General features: G+C 38.3%; 1 protein-coding gene across 4 annotated transcripts in view; it reads right to left on the bottom strand.

Moving 5' to 3' along the window:
- sdk2a (sidekick cell adhesion molecule 2a) overlaps window positions 1-19,029 on the bottom strand; it is a 150,919-nt gene that overhangs the window by 36,807 nt on the left and 95,083 nt on the right. For 2 of the 4 annotated variants that reach the window (XM_082140854.1, XM_082140855.1), the window contains exons 3-15: window positions 18,655-18,761; window positions 17,886-18,033; window positions 16,626-16,759; window positions 14,082-14,193; window positions 13,733-13,923; window positions 11,454-11,537; window positions 11,175-11,369; window positions 4,160-4,276; window positions 3,768-3,935; window positions 2,892-2,994; window positions 2,230-2,406; window positions 981-1,117; window positions 743-890 (exon numbers count right to left, since the gene is read on the bottom strand). In XM_082140854.1, the coding sequence (XP_081996980.1) occupies window positions 743-890; window positions 981-1,117; window positions 2,230-2,406; window positions 2,892-2,994; window positions 3,768-3,935; window positions 4,160-4,276; window positions 11,175-11,369; window positions 11,454-11,537; window positions 13,733-13,923; window positions 14,082-14,193; window positions 16,626-16,759; window positions 17,886-18,033; window positions 18,655-18,761 (1,821 nt within the window). Of the gene's footprint in view, window positions 1-742; window positions 1,118-2,229; window positions 2,407-2,891; window positions 2,995-3,767; window positions 3,936-4,159; window positions 4,277-11,174; window positions 11,370-11,453; window positions 11,538-13,732; window positions 13,924-14,081; window positions 14,194-16,625; window positions 16,760-17,885; window positions 18,034-18,654; window positions 18,762-19,029 lie in introns of all 4 variants that reach the window. The other 2 variants (XM_082140852.1, XM_082140853.1) reach the window with 1 other exon arrangement.

Here is a 19,029-nt window from a genome sequence, read left to right as displayed (position 1 = left end):
TTAAAAAGGCTATGCGTTCGGCTGTAAGCATACGCTTATATCATGCCTACACTAGACGCGACAAAGTGACCGTTGCAAATTCATTTGTTCTTCGTGCCAAAAATAGTGTGATCGCTTTAAATACATCAGAAATAGAACGGGGCTTCAGTTTACTGTCAGAAATTGGTTGTGTCAAGTCACGCCGCACCACATCCAGTGTAGACAGCATCACTGATTATAATGTGTGCCGCATCGCTTACGTCTGGTGTTGACATGGTGTTAGCATTCGCGACAAAACGGAATAATGAAACTGTATACTTTTACCGTATCTACACCGAAATCAACTGTTGTCGTGTCGCAACAGCTAGAATTATAATGGATTCTATTTGCTTGTGTCGGATCGCGTATTAGAGCTTCACGCGCCATTATTTAAAAAAAAAAATTCCCTGTCTGCCTATAAAAAAAAAAAAAAAACTTGACTCTAAACGGCATGTAATGTACAAGTGAACTGTGACTGTTCGCTTTGCATGTCAGTCTCTTATGGAAGTGGGTAGTCCTTGACCTGAATAAGTTGTAATAAAGACCAAACGTCATGCTATAGTAAAAAATCTGGCTTCGTTAACACTTTGTTCCTTGAATATGTTTAAAAACCAATCATTTTGTTAACATTAAATCTCACAGTATGATGTCCTAAGCTTCAGGCTTAACTGTGATAACAGAAAAGGTGAGCTACAGATTCTGGCTTTTTGACTGCCACACTCACCGTGCCGTCTCCCTGCTGAACTGGCCCTTCCCCACATCGTTGACGGCACACAGGCGGAACTGGTAAGAGCGTGCCGGGATGAGCCCTCCCACGATCACGCTGGAGGCTTCTGGATCGATGTTGGCCAAGAGGACGGTCCATGGTGCGTCTGTCACCAACAGAGACATTGAGAGTGGACTCTGGAGCTGAATGATGAGTGAAGAGTGATGACAAAAATACAGCGGGCCAGAAAACTCACTGTTCTCTGACACCTCCAGGGTGTAACGGATGAGCGGGCTGTTCCCGTCAAAGGCCTGGGCCCAGGTCAGGTTGATGGTTCTTCTCTCAGAGCTGCTGAGGGTGGCGATGAGGTTCTCTGGAGCGTGAGGCAACTGCCTGCAAAGAGAGAGAGAGACAGAGCGAGGCCAAAGTAACAAAAAGTGATCATTAATCATTCACACATTTTACACTGCATTTCCTTTCTGTTCAAAATATACACTACCATTCAAAATTGCGGGATCGGTAAGATGTTTTAGAAAGAAGTCTCTTATGCTCACCAAGGCCGATACAGTAAACTGTAGTATTGTGAAATATTATAACAATTTAAAATAACCTTTTCTATTTGAATATCTTTTAAAATGTGATGTATTCTGAATTTTCAGCATCATTACTCCAGTCTTCAGTGTCACATGATCCTTCAGAAATCATTCTAATATGATGATTTGTTCCTCAAGAAAAATTTCCCATTATTATCAGCCTTGAAAACCTTTATGCTGTTAATTATTTTCAACAGAAATAAGTTCAAAAGAACAGAATTTATTCGAAATAGAAATCTTTTGTTACATTATAAATGTATTTACTGTCACTTTTGATCAATTTAATGCATCCTTGCTGGATAAATGTATTAATTTCTTAATTTATTTTTTACTGACCCCAAACTTTTAATGGTAGCATACATGATAAGCTGTTTTAATACTGTTTACACTCACTTTATATGCAAATCGTTTGCAGAATAGCAAAAAAGCAGAAAAATAAATGTTCTGCTATTTTGCTAATCTGCAAACGATTTGACAACACAAATGCACAATTGTTTGTCATGTCAATAAAGCAAACCAAACTGATGTTGAGTGAGAGATAAACAGAGTTTTTATAATAAACGTTGTCTCTCTTGTTTACATAAATGTTGCCTCAACTGCTTTGCCAGTGCACCATTATTTATCAAGCAGATAAAACACAATGGACTTCTGTACTTGAAACAATGAAACATTGATAAAAAAAGAGGAAAGAGGAAAGGAAAGAATTTGGGATGTTTTGTTTACTATTCATTGTGCATTCCCAACAACCTATTGCCTCAGTTCTTTAAATCCCAATAGAAAAACAAAGCTCACTGATACAATCCAAAACAATATCCAAGAGGCAGTGAAAATCGGCAGCTGAATGTGAATCTATAAGGTGAAGCACACAGTGGGTACAGTAACTGGTCGTGCGGCAGTGTCTTTGACGTGTACCTGACTCTCAAGTGAGCGCTGCGAGAATCGTTGCCTCCCACAGAGGTGACCTTACAGGTGTAGGTCCCAATGTCCCCCGACCAGGTCTGAGATATATGCAGGGTGCCGTTGGAGTCGAGACGCAAGCGGGGACTCGACTTCACATCAATAGCCATTCCACCTTTTTCCCAGATGTGCCTGTCAACAACAGAGGTCTGTTTACTTTTTGTTCACAGCAACAATACATGGAAAAACTTAAAGAACACACACACACACACATATATACACACACAACAGCACATTGGCCTGCACACATATGCTCTCACACATACACATCAACACTTCTTAATTGCAGCCACATCGTTTCCCCATTTAATCTCAACTGTCTTGCGTTTAATTAAAGTCTCCATCTAAGTTATTGCTTTGTTTACATTTCATCCATTTTCCCTGATCAAATGAATAACAACAGCCCAGCAGGTGACAGTTAAATCAAGTCTTATGAGACTGAATGTAATAAACACACAGGACAGGAAGTGAAGGAACAAGCTAGTGTTGATCAAAGATGGAGTGTTAGATAAGGCAGAGAGAGAGAGAGAGAGAGAGAGAGAGAGAGAGACAATAGATATTTAGACAGAGTTGACACAGAGTTGACAAAGACATGGATAGGATGGTCGAGGTTGTACCTGATTGTAACGCTGGGGTCATGGGTCACCCCGCAGGTCATGGCTGCTTTGGTGCCCTTGATCACGCTCTGGTCCTGAGGTGGATTAGTGATTCGCGTTCGAGCTGCACACACAAATCACAGTGTAGTACCGTGATCGATCACATTGATTTCCACCTCCAATTTCTGTAACAACCATCCCTTGTGAAAAATAAGTATATTTGAGGTGTTTCCTTCAAGGCAGTGCCTCCTCAAAAAATTGGATGAGAAAGTAATCCATATTACAAAAATAAAAAAACGAAAATATATTACAAAAATGTGAAGATATTCACTTGATTTTCTTAGGTAACACTGTCCAACAGCGACATCAACTTGCAGAAACAAAACACAAAACAAAAGACAAAATAAAACAACAAAAACAAAACAGAACACACAAAATAAAACAAAAGATGACACAAAATACAACAAAACAAAAAACAAAAACAAAACAAAAAAAACTGTCATGTGGTGCGATCATAAAAATTATGTGGTGAAATCAGCACTTAGAAAAAAAACAAAACAACATGAAACAAAAAACAACACAAAATATAACAAAACAAAACAAAATGAACAAACAAAACAAAAAACACAACAAAACCAAAAAAAAAAACACCACAAAAAAACACACCACAACCTAACAAAACACAAAATAAAACATAAAAAACATAAAACTGCAGACCCTCATGACTGTGTGTCAAGGTCTTCAAATATCCGATAATATGCCGAATGTTATGACAAATCTAGGTTAGTTCAAGTTGAAGGAAAATATGTTATTACTTTGTAATGTTCTTGATGGTTAACACATGACATTTCAGTCGTTTCTAGTCACTCTGCGTGAGACGACGAGCCATACACTCACCCCACACCACCAGATCGGACGAGGCTTCGTCAATCCCACGGGAGTTACTGGCCATGCAGGTGTAGGATCCGGCATCAGACAGGTGAGAGGGGCTGATCAGAAGACTGCCAGACTCCAGCAAAGTGAAACGCGGCAACTGCACAGAGCCGCTTGCCAGAACCCGCTCAGCTGTGCAAAGACGGAGGGATGGCGAAACACAAGGGAGAGAAAGTGAGAGGGAGAAAGAAAATGACGATCAAACAGACAAGACGGTCCCCAGCTCATCAGAACAACGTTGATTGGACACTTGATTTAGCCGACATCCCTAAGCTTCCATAGAAACATTGGTGTCCGAAAGTCCGAGACGCTGATGAGTATCTTTCTCAGAGAGAGATGACTGATTGGAGACTGACCTTTCTGCCATGTGATTGCGGGTCGCGGGGCCCCTGAGGTCTCACAGTGTAAAATGATAGACATGCCATCAATCACGGCGCTGTCAGAGGGGCCGGCCGTGATGTTTGGGGCGATACCTGCAGCAGAGAGAGAGGCTGGTAAGACAAATATGCACATATTCACCCAAACACACACACTGGGGACTTTCCATTGACTTCTATTGTTGTCTTACTGAGCTAATACTATTTTCCAACTCAACTTCTACCTCTAAACCTAACAGACCCTTCTGTATTTTTAGATATTCCTGATGACATTTAGTATGTTTATAAAAGCAATTTTCTTTGCGAGGACTGTTGGCTGGTTTCTAATTGCAGGCGACTTCTGGATTTATTGTCCTTGTAGACAAAATTAAATTGGTACAGAACGATCTGGAAACATGTTTTGCTACTGATTCAATCCAATCCATCCATGTATGCTCCAATCCAGTTTTACTTTCATCTTAGACATATACTGTCTCTATTTAACAAGTGTAATCACTCAAAAAAACAACTTCAAAGTTCATTACATTAAGCATTAATGCTTTCTTCTAGGCCATGTTCCTTTCTCACCACATCGCTCTGTTGCCCGCTCTCTGTTCCAGTAAATGACTAAATAAAACACCAAATATGCTCTGTAGCATCCACAGATACACTGATACATTTATTAAATATTGTAAACACAGATGGATTTACAATCTGATACATATGTGTGATGTATGTATCCCCCCCCAATCAATATACAATTCTGCTCATAACTTTACATACCTTTTGAAATAGGAGCCGGTGAGTTTAAACTTTTTTAATTGGATGAATGAATTGGACATGTGAATATCTCATTTAGCTTTTAAAGGGCAGTACTAAATAAAAAATAAAAAAATTAAAAATAAAAAGCATTGTGTTGCCATCTTAAGCACCAGTGAATGTTTTCACCTTCACCTAAAATGTCCCTCAAATGTCCTCAGAATCTCAAAATCATACAGTCACTGTCATTATACAAAAACAGTCAATCATCCAGGTAACAATATACAATATTAAGATTCAACTTTAAGATTAATTTGTATAAATTCAGTTAATATTTTGTCTAGTGGACTATAATATCTATTATGTGAAACAGCTTATTCAGGACAGTAATATAAATATATAAATATAAATAAAACTAACACAAAATGTATTTATTTTTTACATTTAAACGTTAAAAAAATTTATTCATGCCTTAAAATAGCTTGAATGTAACTCTACGCCCTCGCTTCATTTAGTATATGAATATGCTAATTAGCCCCGCCTCCATTCACTCACACCAGCTCGGACTATCTGATCCACTCGTTGTAAATGCTACAAAATAGCGAGTGGAAATACTGGATTAATTCAGCCATATACTGTATGTTTAAACCAGAAACTGATTCAAAAGAAGAAGTGGAAGATTGAATTATACAGTAGATGAATCAGAATGGTAATGCGTTTTATGTATCGCTCTCTACAATGTCGGACCGCTCTCTGCAACGTCGGATACATAACAGTAATTAATATGATTAGCCTTTCCCTTTATCAAACAGCTAATAATGTGTTGCTAATGTTACACAAACTATGTTCCCGTTCGCCATCTCAGAGTCAGAGTCTCAGAGTCTTGCATCGCAACAGTTAAAGATATGCTAAAGCCCACTCACACGTTGACCTGATTGGCTACAAGGTAGTTTGTGACGTCAGAAACACAAATTATTTTCAAACTTAGTTTACTTTGTTTCAAATAAAAATAATACTAAGCAATGGTGTTGACTTATGAATCTGCACATGGTTTGTCTTAAAGCATATTAAAAACACCACATAGACATATACAGATGGTGGACAACCAGAATGCCTATTACCGCCGCGCCAGCTGCCGCGGCGAAATCACCGCGGCGAAAATAAACCAGCCGCATTTCAAAGTCGTTCCCGAAATGACCGCCAGGTGGCGCAAAGGGACATTGTGCAAAACAGCAGCAATTGCCGTATTTTAAAATGTAAGTGGGTTAAATATAAAACCCTAAGCCTAATAGGCATATTTTTCATATATATAAATAGGCCTATTAGGCTACAACAGAATAGAACCAAAGATAGAATCAATTAAAGAACTGAAAAAATAGAATCAAAAGTTAAAAATAGAGACGATATTAGGAGCAATGACGCTGAATATTTTTACTATTCTATTGAGGAATTGGATAAATGAAGAGCTCTCGTGAGCGATACAATTGCATAGTAATTTATAGTGATTTCAAAAGCAGTCCTTAAAAAAATAAATAAATGGAGTAGTGTGGCATAATTTTTGAGAGATTACGCGGTTTAGTTAAGATCCTAGTTTCAATACCCTTAATGTATGGCTAGGCTACTGCTTTAAAAAAAATGTCACAACGCGTTTTGAGATTGTTTTGAATTAAACACTGAAGTTTAAAATGTAGTGTTTTGGCACACCAGGCCGAGTGGCGTTACGCATTGTTCAAAAATCTGGTTTTATTCTGGCATGTTGAATTGGCGTTAGATTTTTTTTTTAGATTTAGATTTTAGATTTCGTTAGATTTATTTTTCTCATAACAGCTAAAAAAACTTAATATATGCCTTAATATGACCTACTTAATATAGGCAATAGGCATATAATAGCCTATATAATAAATTAGCAAAACTTGGCCACTAAATATTTTAATTTAATTATTTTAATTATCACAATTAAAGTTTTAATTTTATTAAATTGAACAAGCGCAACAATCAAATATTCTAAAATATGTATTATTAATAATAATGTTATTTCAACATAATATTTCGTTTTTTTCGACATAATATGTGTGCGTGCAACAAGCAAGATGTGTATTTGTAAATCCGGTGATGCGTGCATTGATTTTTATCAATAAACTAGTGTTTTCTGACAGTGTCGACTGCAAAGATGAAGTTGACGATCGCCATATTTGTAGTGAACGCACCTAGAGAGAAATGCACATAAAGACATAATCAGAGAGTAGCCTTTTTCTTTTCGTTTTGAATTATTTCGTTTGAAGACATTTCAAGCTTTGTGTATTTGATGTATTTATCATGTCTGTGTGAGGCATACGCTGAGTTTCGTTAAGTTAGGAGGATGAGATGCGCTCCAGCTGACGTGCAATGCAAGTGACCGCGCGGGCGCCTCCATGATTAGTGTCTGTTATATTTGCTTCTCTTACTTATTAAATCCAGCAATTGGTTGATGAAAAATTTATTAAAATTAAGATACAATTTATAGAAAACGAAATTCACTTTAAAGAAAGGTTTTCTACTAAACAACACTTAATGAAGTGGTCAAAATCATGTCTGACCCACTCCATATCCATCTCTCGATATAATCTTACTCGTGCTGTTCACTTTTCATATTCAACATAGATGGAAAAAAAATAACATTATAATATTTTAACAAATATGATACTAAATGAGATTATTTAATGGCTACAACAGTATAGTAGGCCTATAGACTCTATTTGTACAAATTGCTGCACATTAATTTAATTAAATAAAACCTTGTAACGAATTCACACTGTAGGGTAGACTGTGTAGCCTACAGTTGAGACACCGTAAATTACTTGCGTTAGCAGCAAGCACAAGTTGTGATTTTTGCTGTGAACTTGCATATTAGTGTCAGCTGGGAAGGAAATATAGAGACCAGACCTCTTGGAACTTTAATTTAATACATAGCGTTGGTAAAGCATACTGAAATTACATCCCTACAAATGTATTAGGCCCTACTGAAAATAAATGTATCGAATTTAAGCAAAGTAGCCTAAATGTTAAGACTGTAAGCCCTTTGCTTTTTTATGTAGCCTATAAAGGACTCTTATAGCCGACTTTGTGTTAATTTAATTTGTAGAGGATTTTTTAAACTCAAACATTAACACTGAAATAAATGAAACTAAATGATTGTACATTTTTTGGCACACCACGACGAGTGGCGCTATGCATTGTTCTAAAGCCAGGTTTTATTCTGGCATGTTGAATTAGTGTTCGACAAACGCGGCGGCGCGTTCATTTGAATGAAGAGCGCTTCTCGCTCGTGTGAGCGAACACACACTGGAACGTTAGGCCATGTCGCAACGAGTGAATCGTGGCCGAGTGGTTGAATTTAAATTACGATCATTTAGATGACACGGGTTCGAATCCCGAACTAACTTGGACTACTGGTATTTTTATATTAGCCTATTAATGCATTTTATAGTCTATTGTTGATGCAGAGAGATTTGTCTAGTTCTAAAACATATATATATAGCCTATATATATATATATATATATATATATATATATATATATATATATATATATATATATGACGTTTAAACGACAAACAATAAAATCAGAACCAGTATTCTGTTGCGTTCATGGTTCCAGTGGCAGTAATGCATCCACGGCTTTTCAAAATGTCACAAAGCGTTTTGAGATTGTTTTGAATGAAATATTGAAGTTAATAATTAAGTGTTTTGGCACACCACGACGAGTGGCAAACTCTTTGTTTTGTTTTGCAAACTCAGCTAGCCTGTGGGGGGTTTGGAGAAGGCAATAGTAGCTTTATCGTGGGGGTGCAGGAGAGAGGTGTTAATGTTCCGTCTTTCATATGGAGAGTGATCGGAGCCAGCCTGATGAGCAGGCAAAGGCAAAATTCTTTTAAGGATTAATCTCAAAATCTCCAAAAGTCCATAGCCTATGTACATTAGGCCCTATATCTTATTAAATTATATATTGTAGTTTTATTGGTTTTTAAAGGTTTTCTACACACAATTTCAATTTAGCAGATACAGAGCTCTTTAATTCGCGACCCACCTCGTTTTATTGTAAGGTGAATTCAGCAAGGCATGTTGTATCTTTGAAGGAACAAAAGCTATTTGTTACAGTTTTTTCTTTCGTGATTTGTGTGGATGACACACAGCGACATACTGAAATGCTTAATTTCGAGAGAGACCCGCGCGCGCAGTGAGGGAGACCAAACTTACTAAAAAAATATCCAGCGCGAGAGAGGCAAAGAAAACCGCCTGTTCTTAATTTATGTTGCTTTGAACTTTTTTCGTTTTGTACAGTTTTAATTTAGCTGCAATTTCTTTGACAATAGAAATGTAAAATGTTGCAAGAATAAGAGTCTGTGTTTCTTATTTTGCATCACAAAGGGAATAAACTCTATCGATGCAACCCTGTTTAAATAAAAAAACTGTCCCAACACTTTATTCATACCTTGAAATGTGCGATGGGTTTTCAAACTTAATTAATTTTCTTTTTCTTTTACATTTTCATTGTTTATTTTTTAATTGAAAGCAATACTGTATTGAAAGTATTTTTCTGATTTGTTCGATCTGTTTTGAAAAATGTCTTCCGTTGCTATGGCCGGGTATAACTGTCAGTCATCTCAATCTCGTGAATGATTCACACACACACACAAAAAAATAATTGAGCAGATTAAAGACGAGCTTCATCATCTTCATTTTCTGGTGCGATCGGCTGACAGTCTTCCTTCATCAGATGTGTCGTCTTTGCAGCGGCTCAACTGGAATGTAGCAAATTTATGTTGTAATGTACAATTGATAATTAAACAAGATGATTGACTTTAATAAACAGATGCATATTTAAGCATCAAGAACGGAAAAACATAAACACTATCAGCTACACTGAGATTCGATCTCAGATCGCTTGAAGCTCCGAGAGGCTATCGTTAATGCATTGACCACAGAGCTATCGTCTGAGCTATCAGAAGATAGACTGAGCTATCATCTGACCTATCGCTCCCTAAAAGTCTTTTTTTTTAAATTTTTTTTTTTTTTAAATAAACAGATAGGAAACTTACCTTTTAAAATGCCGCAGATGCTGCTGTTTTGCCCTGTCACTTGCGCCACCTGGTATAGCCATTTCGCGAACGACTTTGAAATTCGACTGGTTTATTTTTGCTGCGGCAGTAATAGGCATTGTGGTTGATTATTTATTAAAGAATTCAATTGATAATCATAACAACATGTAAGCCTATTTAATTCTGAATATAACAAAGAATGCTTCAACCAACTAACATCGGTTAGTAACTGCAAGTCCTGAAAATGTTTTAATTTTACGGTAAATTATTTTAATTTATTTCACTGTTATGTTTCAGTTAATAAATCTACAAACACATTAAAATAACACGAAGTAAATGACAAGTAACCTATTGACATAGCCTTTCTAAATTATAGAAAAACTGGGCACACAATGTTAACGTGTGTCTACTTTGTTTAAATTTAATGAATTTGAATTCGTTTAACCACAATATTTATCTTGAATTTATCTGTGACCTCAGCTCAGATTACTGCCGCGGCAGATTACGTCATAAAGAGAATAAACTGACACTTTTCAAAGTCTGTGATTACAGCGCCACTCAGCGGTAAAAGGCAGCAAATACACATCCCAATTTTGCCGCCGCGGGAACGGCGGCGGTAAAAGTCTCATTCTGGTTGTCCACCATCTGTAGTCAACATTAAAAATTAGATTTTCACCACAGGGGGATTTTTTATATTATTACCTTCTTGCATATTGTGCTAAATTATGAGCAGAACTGTAAATTTTGTCCCCCATTCATAACCTCAAACCTTGCAGAAAACTGCTTTTTTATATTTAAACACACACACACACACACACACACACCAGAAGATCTAAATACAAAAATATAAGAGCCATTTCTCCCTAACTTCCCTAATTTGACCAAATCAAAGATGTCTTTTTCAAGCTGTCTATTACGCATTAAATAAATGGTGGACACAATAAAGACCTGTCCAGTGCACACGAAAAATCCATTATTCTTAGGATCCTTCCCTCTTAAACTTGGAATAATCACTCTTTTTAATCTTTCATTCTTTCTGCAAGTAAAAGCTGCTGATAAGTCACAGACTTTATAAAATGACACATCTGACAGCAGATAAGGAAGAAGATGAATGTAGTGGAGGAGTGCAATAAATGAAGACAAGAGTTATTGACAGGCCCAGATGGTGCTTTGACGTACTGGTGACAGCAAGGTACGTGTTCGTCTGGATCTCTCCCGCTAAGTTGCGAGCGAAACACTGGAACATTCCGGTGTCGTCCGGGAGCAGTCCGTTTATCTGCAGACTGCCGCCCACCAGGACTCTGTAACGAGGTGTCTTCACGGGGCTTATGGGTACAGCATCCTTATACCACACTATATCTGGCTGAGGAACACCTGCAGGGGCATAGGAAGAGGAGTGTTATCTAACACATCCACACGCTCCCGCACACACACACATGGACAGACGCACAAACTCACCACGAGCTTGGCATGGGATGTCTACCACCTTCTCCATCTCAGCAGTTATGTGTCTGTCGGGCTCCTTAACAAACTGAGGATGTTCTGCACAGAGTTCAGTTGAGTCAGTCGTGAGAATACTTGACCAGACTGAAAATCATACAGTTGTTGATGTGTTTTTACCATTGCTGTAGAAGTAATTCTCTATAACACCCACCACCTTTTTAACAACCTATATATATGGTTCAGGGTTTAGGTAAGACTTTAGAATACTGTTCTGTCGTTAATGAATAACTAAACAGGAACAAATGAGCAACACATTACTGACATTATAGTAACTGCTTTTAACTAACAAGAAACTCTGATTAATGAATTAGTAAGTAATGGCGCTCAGTTGAATGATGTAGTTCAATAACTACTGTTTTTTTCATACCTCCCAGAGTACTAGGAGCTACTATAAACAGGTTCATAATTAACATGAATAATGCATAATGTATAATTAATTATAAAGTGAAAAACATGATAACTCTCTAGTAATGACTGAAGTCATTGTAAGCTTTTGAGTTTCTGAATAGAAATGATTTGGATCAGTATTCTAAAGTGAAGATCACTAGTAATGACTCAAGTGTTAACATTTACCAATTACTAAACCTTACAAAAACCCTCTAAAATTGCTAAATAATTAGTCATTCCTTCTGATGGATTTGGTAATACATAAAATTAATTATACATAATGCAATATTCATGTTAATTATGAACCTGTTTATGGTAGTTCTTAGTAGTCCTCTGGGAGATATGAAAAAACAGTAGTTACTGATTAGTTATTTATACATTGTTCATGGAATGTTCTTTTCTGAAATGTTTTAGTTCGATGTTCATCTAACATTTTTAAATGTTGCTAATTGTTTCAGAATGTTCAGAGAACATTCAAAAGTAACATTCTTATAAACGTTAAAACGCTTTGAATGTTCAGAAAAGATTCAGAAATAATGTTTTCATAGCTTAATGAGAACGTTAGCCAAACATTTGGAATCAACCTGCAAAAAATATAATAATAATAAATCAACCCACGGCAACAACTTAAAATTAGCCAAATTCCTTGAGAAAACCGCTGACTTGGCAACACTGGTGTTAGCCGACAAATTTACGCCATATCTACAGTGCTCTATAAACAATTTGATTGATTGATTGTTTGATTGATTGATTGATTGATTGATTGATAAAAAACCCGGGTCCCCTTGGACATTAAACAAAAACTTCACCACAGAACTAACACATTACTTATTCATACTTCTGTGGAAAAGTGCAACAAACAGCAATGACTTTAAAGATTCAAAAGACATTTGTAAAACTTGAAGTTATGTGGAAAACACCTGGACAAGTTTATAAAAAAAGACTGACAAGCTTAGAATATTCCTTGGAGCACCGCAAAGCCCATCATAACACAAGGCGATAAACACAGCACAACCCAGACAATACTAGGATTAAGCTATCTCAACAAACTCGGCAACTGGACCTGAATATCTGTCAGAAAACACCTGTAGCGTAGTAACCAGAAAAGAGCAGCAATGTGTAGATCTAAATGGCAAAACACTTCCCAGAATTACCTTCCTGGAGGAAGGCCAATGGCAAGATTCACCCAGAGTTTGCTCAAATCTAGGTGAGAAAACCTTAAAAAACCTTTTAGAGGAACGCCTTGTGCCTAAAGTTGAGCTATGTGAGGCTTGAAAGGAGAGCGCTCTCTTTGGTCCAACACCATGATGATACTATCCTTAACACCATGTATTTCAGTTAAAGCAGAACTACTTTTAGTTCTAGGATCTAGATTTTGTTCAAAGATGTATTTTAAGGACAACAACCCAAAGCACACAGCAGGGAAGGACTTAAAAAAGGCAAATATTTTGCAATGACCCAACAAGAACTTTGACTTTGAATCCAATTGAAATCTGGTGTATGCCTTGAAAATTGCAATCCACAGGCACCCCGTTTAATTTGGAAGAGTTGGAGCATATTTGCATGGTAAATGAGCAGAAATGAAACAAAGTAAATGTGCAAGTCTCGAAGAGACATACTCAAGACTGTAATTGCTGCAAGAGGGCTAGTATTTACCATAAGAGATGAATACTTTCATAAATGAGTCTTTTATCTCGGAGAAATGAAAGATTGTTTTTGCATGTCTCTGTGTTGACATTTTTGAAGATTAAAAAGAAGAAAATGATGCAAAGGGAATGAATACTTTCTGTACAAGGCACATTTTAAACACAACTCTGACGTAACGTTTGACAGGAAGGACGAATTACCCATCACGTGCAGATATGCTCCGGCGCTGACAGAGGGGGCGCTACTGCTTCGGAGGGAGGCTTCACATTCATAGTAGCCGCTGTCACTGACCAACGGTCCACTGATGGTCAGACGGCGGCCAAAGTCCCGGAGGCCTCGGTTTACCAGCACTCCATTTTTCCGCCATGTAATGCTGAGCTTAATGAGAGGCCTGGAGGTAAAGCGAGAGAGAAATACGGATAAACACAAGCGGGGAATGAGATATAGGAGCGGCCCGAGGGAAACAAATAAACAGAATTGAGTTTTAATAGTTTGATAGAGGTCATTTTGAGTGCTTGTGCACACACACGCACACACACACACACACACCTTGCATTGGCCACACACTCCAGTGTGACTTCAAACGTGCCCACCATCACACTGGTGTTCTTCGGCGGGATTATAATAGAGGGAGCGATGGGGTCTGCTGGGCCGCCAATGTCTAAAGTGAAGCAGAAGCATATAGGCAGGAAAATCACAAATGAGATCTCAAGAGTTTATCCTAAATTGGTTTGGCTTGCTGTAAGAAATGGTGCAAGATATGACTCAGGATGTAAATCAGCCTTCTAGACTGCTCATAGACTGAATATTTAATAGAAACTAACAGAACATTTTTTATTTACACTGCCGTTTGGGGTCAGTAAGATTTGTTTAAAGAAATCAATACTTTTATTTAGCAAGGATGCATTTAACTTATCAAAAGTGACAGTAAAAACACTTCTAATGTTACAAAAGAGTCAAATATTAGCAATAAACACTGTTCTTTTGAACTTTTTATTCATTAAATAATCATGAAAAAATTTAATCAGCATATTAGAATGATTTCTGAAGGATCATGTGACACTGAAGACTGGGATATTCAGCTTTGCCATCAAAGGATTAAATTACATATTAAAGTATATTCAAATATTTAAAATGGTAATAGAATTTTACAATATTACTGTTTTACTGTATTTTTGATCAAGTAAATGCAACTTTGGTGAGGATAAAAACCTCTTGCAAAACTGTACAAAATCGGACGCTAAACTTTGAATGATAGTGTACAGTTGCATTGACAGTGTCAATGAAAGTGCTCAATTAAGGTCAACATGAAATTAACCTGTTCACCAATCATGATGATTTACCGGTGTATGTTATTTCATAGAAAATCTTTTCATAATCAATTGCCAATGAAGCCCCAACCTTCATTTCTTTCTGTTTAAATATCATGTTATTGCCCTCAAAATGTGAAATTATAGAAGTAAAATGTATTACCAAAAGCATTTCAAAGTGAATTTAAATGGAGAACAAAGAGAGACATTTGCTTTATTCTCTCGCTAATGCAATTTTTTTTCTGAGGAATAACACCTTAATAATCTCCCATGTGTCTCCTCTAGACTTTCAGAACGATATCAAAAAAAGTTTTACCAAGTAAAAGATTTCATTATGAACTCATGAACATTTCTCATCCAGATTCTTCCAAGCCCAAATTACGTGACCTATACAATTAACATGAATTGTACCACTCAACAATTTTACAGTATGTCATCTGTAAAAGAGTGTGATCTTCTCAGTGAAAGTGTGTGATCATCCAGTGGATGGCCTCTGCTTGACCCCACTGGAGCCATTTGGTAGCCCATGAAAACTAAAACCAGAGAAACCACTTGAACAAGCAATCTGTGAGCTATAAAATGTTCTTCTAAGAAGAGAGAGAGAAAGAGAGAAAGAAAGCAAGAGTGGAGGAGGAGGTAAAGAAAGAAAACAGACATAAAGCTAAACTTGAAGCTCAGAGCACTTGTTCGTCTCTGCACAGCCCTCTCCATTATGTGCTTACTTTTATATGCAATTTTCTGCACCCTCTCCCCTTGTAAGTGCACTGTAATACCTTCACTAATGTGCCGTGCTGCAGAATGGGTCTTGATTGAGAGACGCCGTCGACATGATTAAATGCCACGCAATCATTTGTCAGCTTCTGGAAACCTTTAACTGTCCATTGATTCTCTGCCCTCAATCAGTGATCTCTCTTCTCTTCCGTCTTGATCTGATTACCCTTTATTTGCTTCCCTTTCCATACGTAGACCCCTGGATAAGAGTTACAGTAGGCCATGGTCTCACAGAGGGTCTTTATGGTCTGCCTGTCTGTTTCATAAATCTGTTTTTGTGGGGTCTATTAAAGAGAGGGGCTGTTTTTTATGAGGGTGATTAATCACCCTGTCATTGTGGCACTGCAGGACCACAACTATCATGCAAAGCTCCATGAAGCTTCACCACTCGCCACATACTCGCAATCTACAGTGCAGCGAGTTGGGGAATATTGATCCATGAAAAGCTGGAGTCTGAACCAATATGTGAACTACATTAGGTGTCATGCACAGCCACTAGGGGGCGATGGAGATGTTTACTTATAAACACATCAATTCAGCTGTCGGGCAGTGTGAAAAACTCATTTGCAAACAATTAAGATTGTCTAACAGTTAGTGTAAACGCTCCAACACATTGTGAAGTGGTGCTTATGTAGCCAATTTGAGTCCAGCTCGCATCTTTTCAAACCTATTCTTTATCATTTCCTGTTTTCTCTCAACTATTTGTATCAATAAAAGAGGAAAAAGTGAAGCAATTTTTTAAACCAGAGGTCAACCTTTTTCAAAGTAAATACGTTTTAAAGAAATTATACATACCAAATATTCAAACATGTTATTTGTTTACCTGTATGTCAAGTGAGCATTAACCGACATCTGAGAGCCATGAATATGCAAAATAAATATTTAGGTAAGGGGTTTGGCTGGCAAAAAAAATTGGAAATCCCTGCCCTATTGGGTGATTGCAGACTTTTTTTTTGAAGACTCCTGGACTGGACATCACATAACTTGCATAGATTCTTTATTCAGAACTCACTTTCTACATTCAGGAGGACGGGGTGGCTGGTCTTGTTCTCTCCGTTCTTGTCGTTGACGGCCTGGGCGTAGTACCGGCCCGCATCTGGGGCCACGGCGGAGAGGATGACAAGGGTGTTGTCCAGAGTAAGGGCTCTAAGACGTTCGAGAGAGAAAAGTAGTCACAAAACCATAAAGCACAACTGCAACCGGCAAACATGCGAGTAAACGACTCAAACACACAGGGGCGTTGAGCAAAACAGTTTACGTCCAATAGGCTGCGATGGTAATGTTATTTGCATTGACGACTCGAGTGGATAAGTGTTTTAGGATTGATGGAGCTAAAATGCAGGTCATGCGTGAGTGTGTGTGGTTAAATGAGAGTCGACACTTGGAGTGCAGCGAGATTAGAGCCTGTGTATCTGTCAGCACAGGCCTGATCAGCCCAGATTAAACCGACTCCGGCACAATTAGAGTGAGGGCTCTCACAGAGTCCAAATCAAATGCGCCGCGGAATATCAATGCATCGAAGGAGCAACAAACAAGCGGCAAACAAATCGTATGCTGTCAGGCCCTCTCACCATCATATAGAACCATTACTGCCGCTTGAGAGACACAGAGAGAGAGAGCAAGAGAGAATGAAGGTCTGAGCAGCGCCGCTGGAGCCTCAGATGTTTATATAACCCCTGCCTCAACGCTCAGCGTCTCATTGGGGATTCCTCATATACTCCAGCTGAAAAATCATGTCTGAATGTTCTCCAGTCAGTGCGGTGGGGTGGGGGAACACAATCCTAAGTGTCTAAAGCCCTCACGTCACATGTGACATGCCGGACGATCAGCATGAATTATAGATCATCAAACATGCCAGATGTTTTTGTCAAGCCTCCTGCTGGCGGATGAGGTAAATTGATCTCAGGTGATTACTGAGACCTTTCTAACACGGACTGTGCACACATATACACACACACACACACATACAGGGTGCAAATTCTGTCAATCATCCAAGGTCATCAATAAAGGCCTTTTGTCCACTTTGTCTAATTGGCTCCCGTGTTGCCGGCTTCCTCTCTAGCCTTCAATCACGTTTAGTCTAAAGTCAACATGGGTTCTTATTATAGCAGATTTTTCCAATGAGAGTTCCTGCAATAAATTCTCCTGGAGTGTTGCTGGAAGTTTTGGAGTAATTATACAGTAGCACTGCACTCTTTTTCTGTAAGGTATAAAAGCCCTTGTGAGAACGGGGGCCATTAAGTTGACTCTGAGCAAATGAAAAGAAGATTACATGCGGCTGCTGGGTGGGATCTTGCGACCGTCTCTAAACCAAGTGATCCCGGGCCGCGGGAAGCTGTGGATTTGTGGTGGGAATATCAATGCCGCATCCCCTTGGGACACCACCTGAGACCGTTCACCCTCCACAAAGCCTTCCATGTCTGAGAAACAGAGAGAGACGGAGCAAAAGAAGAAAAAGGAAAGTGAGAGGACAAAACAAGAACAGGTACATTGTGAGTCATTTGACAGAAAACACAAAGCACCAATCTTGTGATAGTGATTGTGATTCCACTTGGTAACACTTAGTCCTAACTTGTGACAAGTTTCTAGCATCAGCTTTTCTATATGCTAATTTGTCTGTTCTAAACTAAAGCTGAATGGTGCAGGAAGCAACAAAAGTGCCAATCAATTTTTTTTGTTGGAATCCAAAACCCAAAGCATTACATTATGGTACGTTAATCATTCCACACTGTTTGCACTAAAGGTGCATCAAATCATCACCACTTGCCTGTAGGTGCGGTCACATTTACTGTTGAACAGCGAATTTTTGGGATCCACATGATCAGGAATTATACGTGAGAGCGAATGATTTCCCTGTGCAGATTTCGCAACGAGTTCAAGTTGGTAACATGGATTGACCATGTTGGCCAACAGAAAGCTGCTTGGTTTGAAAATGAACGGTGTTTCATGCAACAGACAATAACCTTTTTGCTCTTCAAGCTAAATTTTGCCAATGTGCCTGTATCATTAAGTATTGTATTAGGATGTGATGTGAAACTTACAGGCGACCTGGAGTTGTGAACTCCTCTGCATCAAAGCTCCCACCCTGTTCCTGACAATGCATCTGTAGAAGCCTGCATGGGAGCGGTCCAGTGATGAAATTACGTACCTGGTGAAAGAAAATCGGAATTTTATCAACCACTCTTTGCTACATGTCATACTCAAAGAATGAGAGCTTGCAGGAAGCTCAAAGCAGTGGCTATAACAAATGGCCTTTGATCTAAAAAAGCTATGTATCGGTCCATAATTAAACACAGTTCTAGCTTCTGCTCAAAAGCTGAGCAACACTCAGCCAGCTCAAGGTTTTTTATGAGTAACCTGTTGAAGTAAGAACCCTCATCCACAATAGACAAGAGTCCTCAGGCAGCCCTGATGCT

This window comes from Leuciscus leuciscus, assembly GCF_965113295.1.
Source record: "Leuciscus leuciscus genome assembly, chromosome: 1".
Taxonomy (NCBI): Eukaryota; Metazoa; Chordata; class Actinopteri; order Cypriniformes; family Leuciscidae; genus Leuciscus; species Leuciscus leuciscus.
Note: the sequence above shows the minus strand (reverse complement) of the source record. Positions and strands in the feature narration are given on the sequence as shown.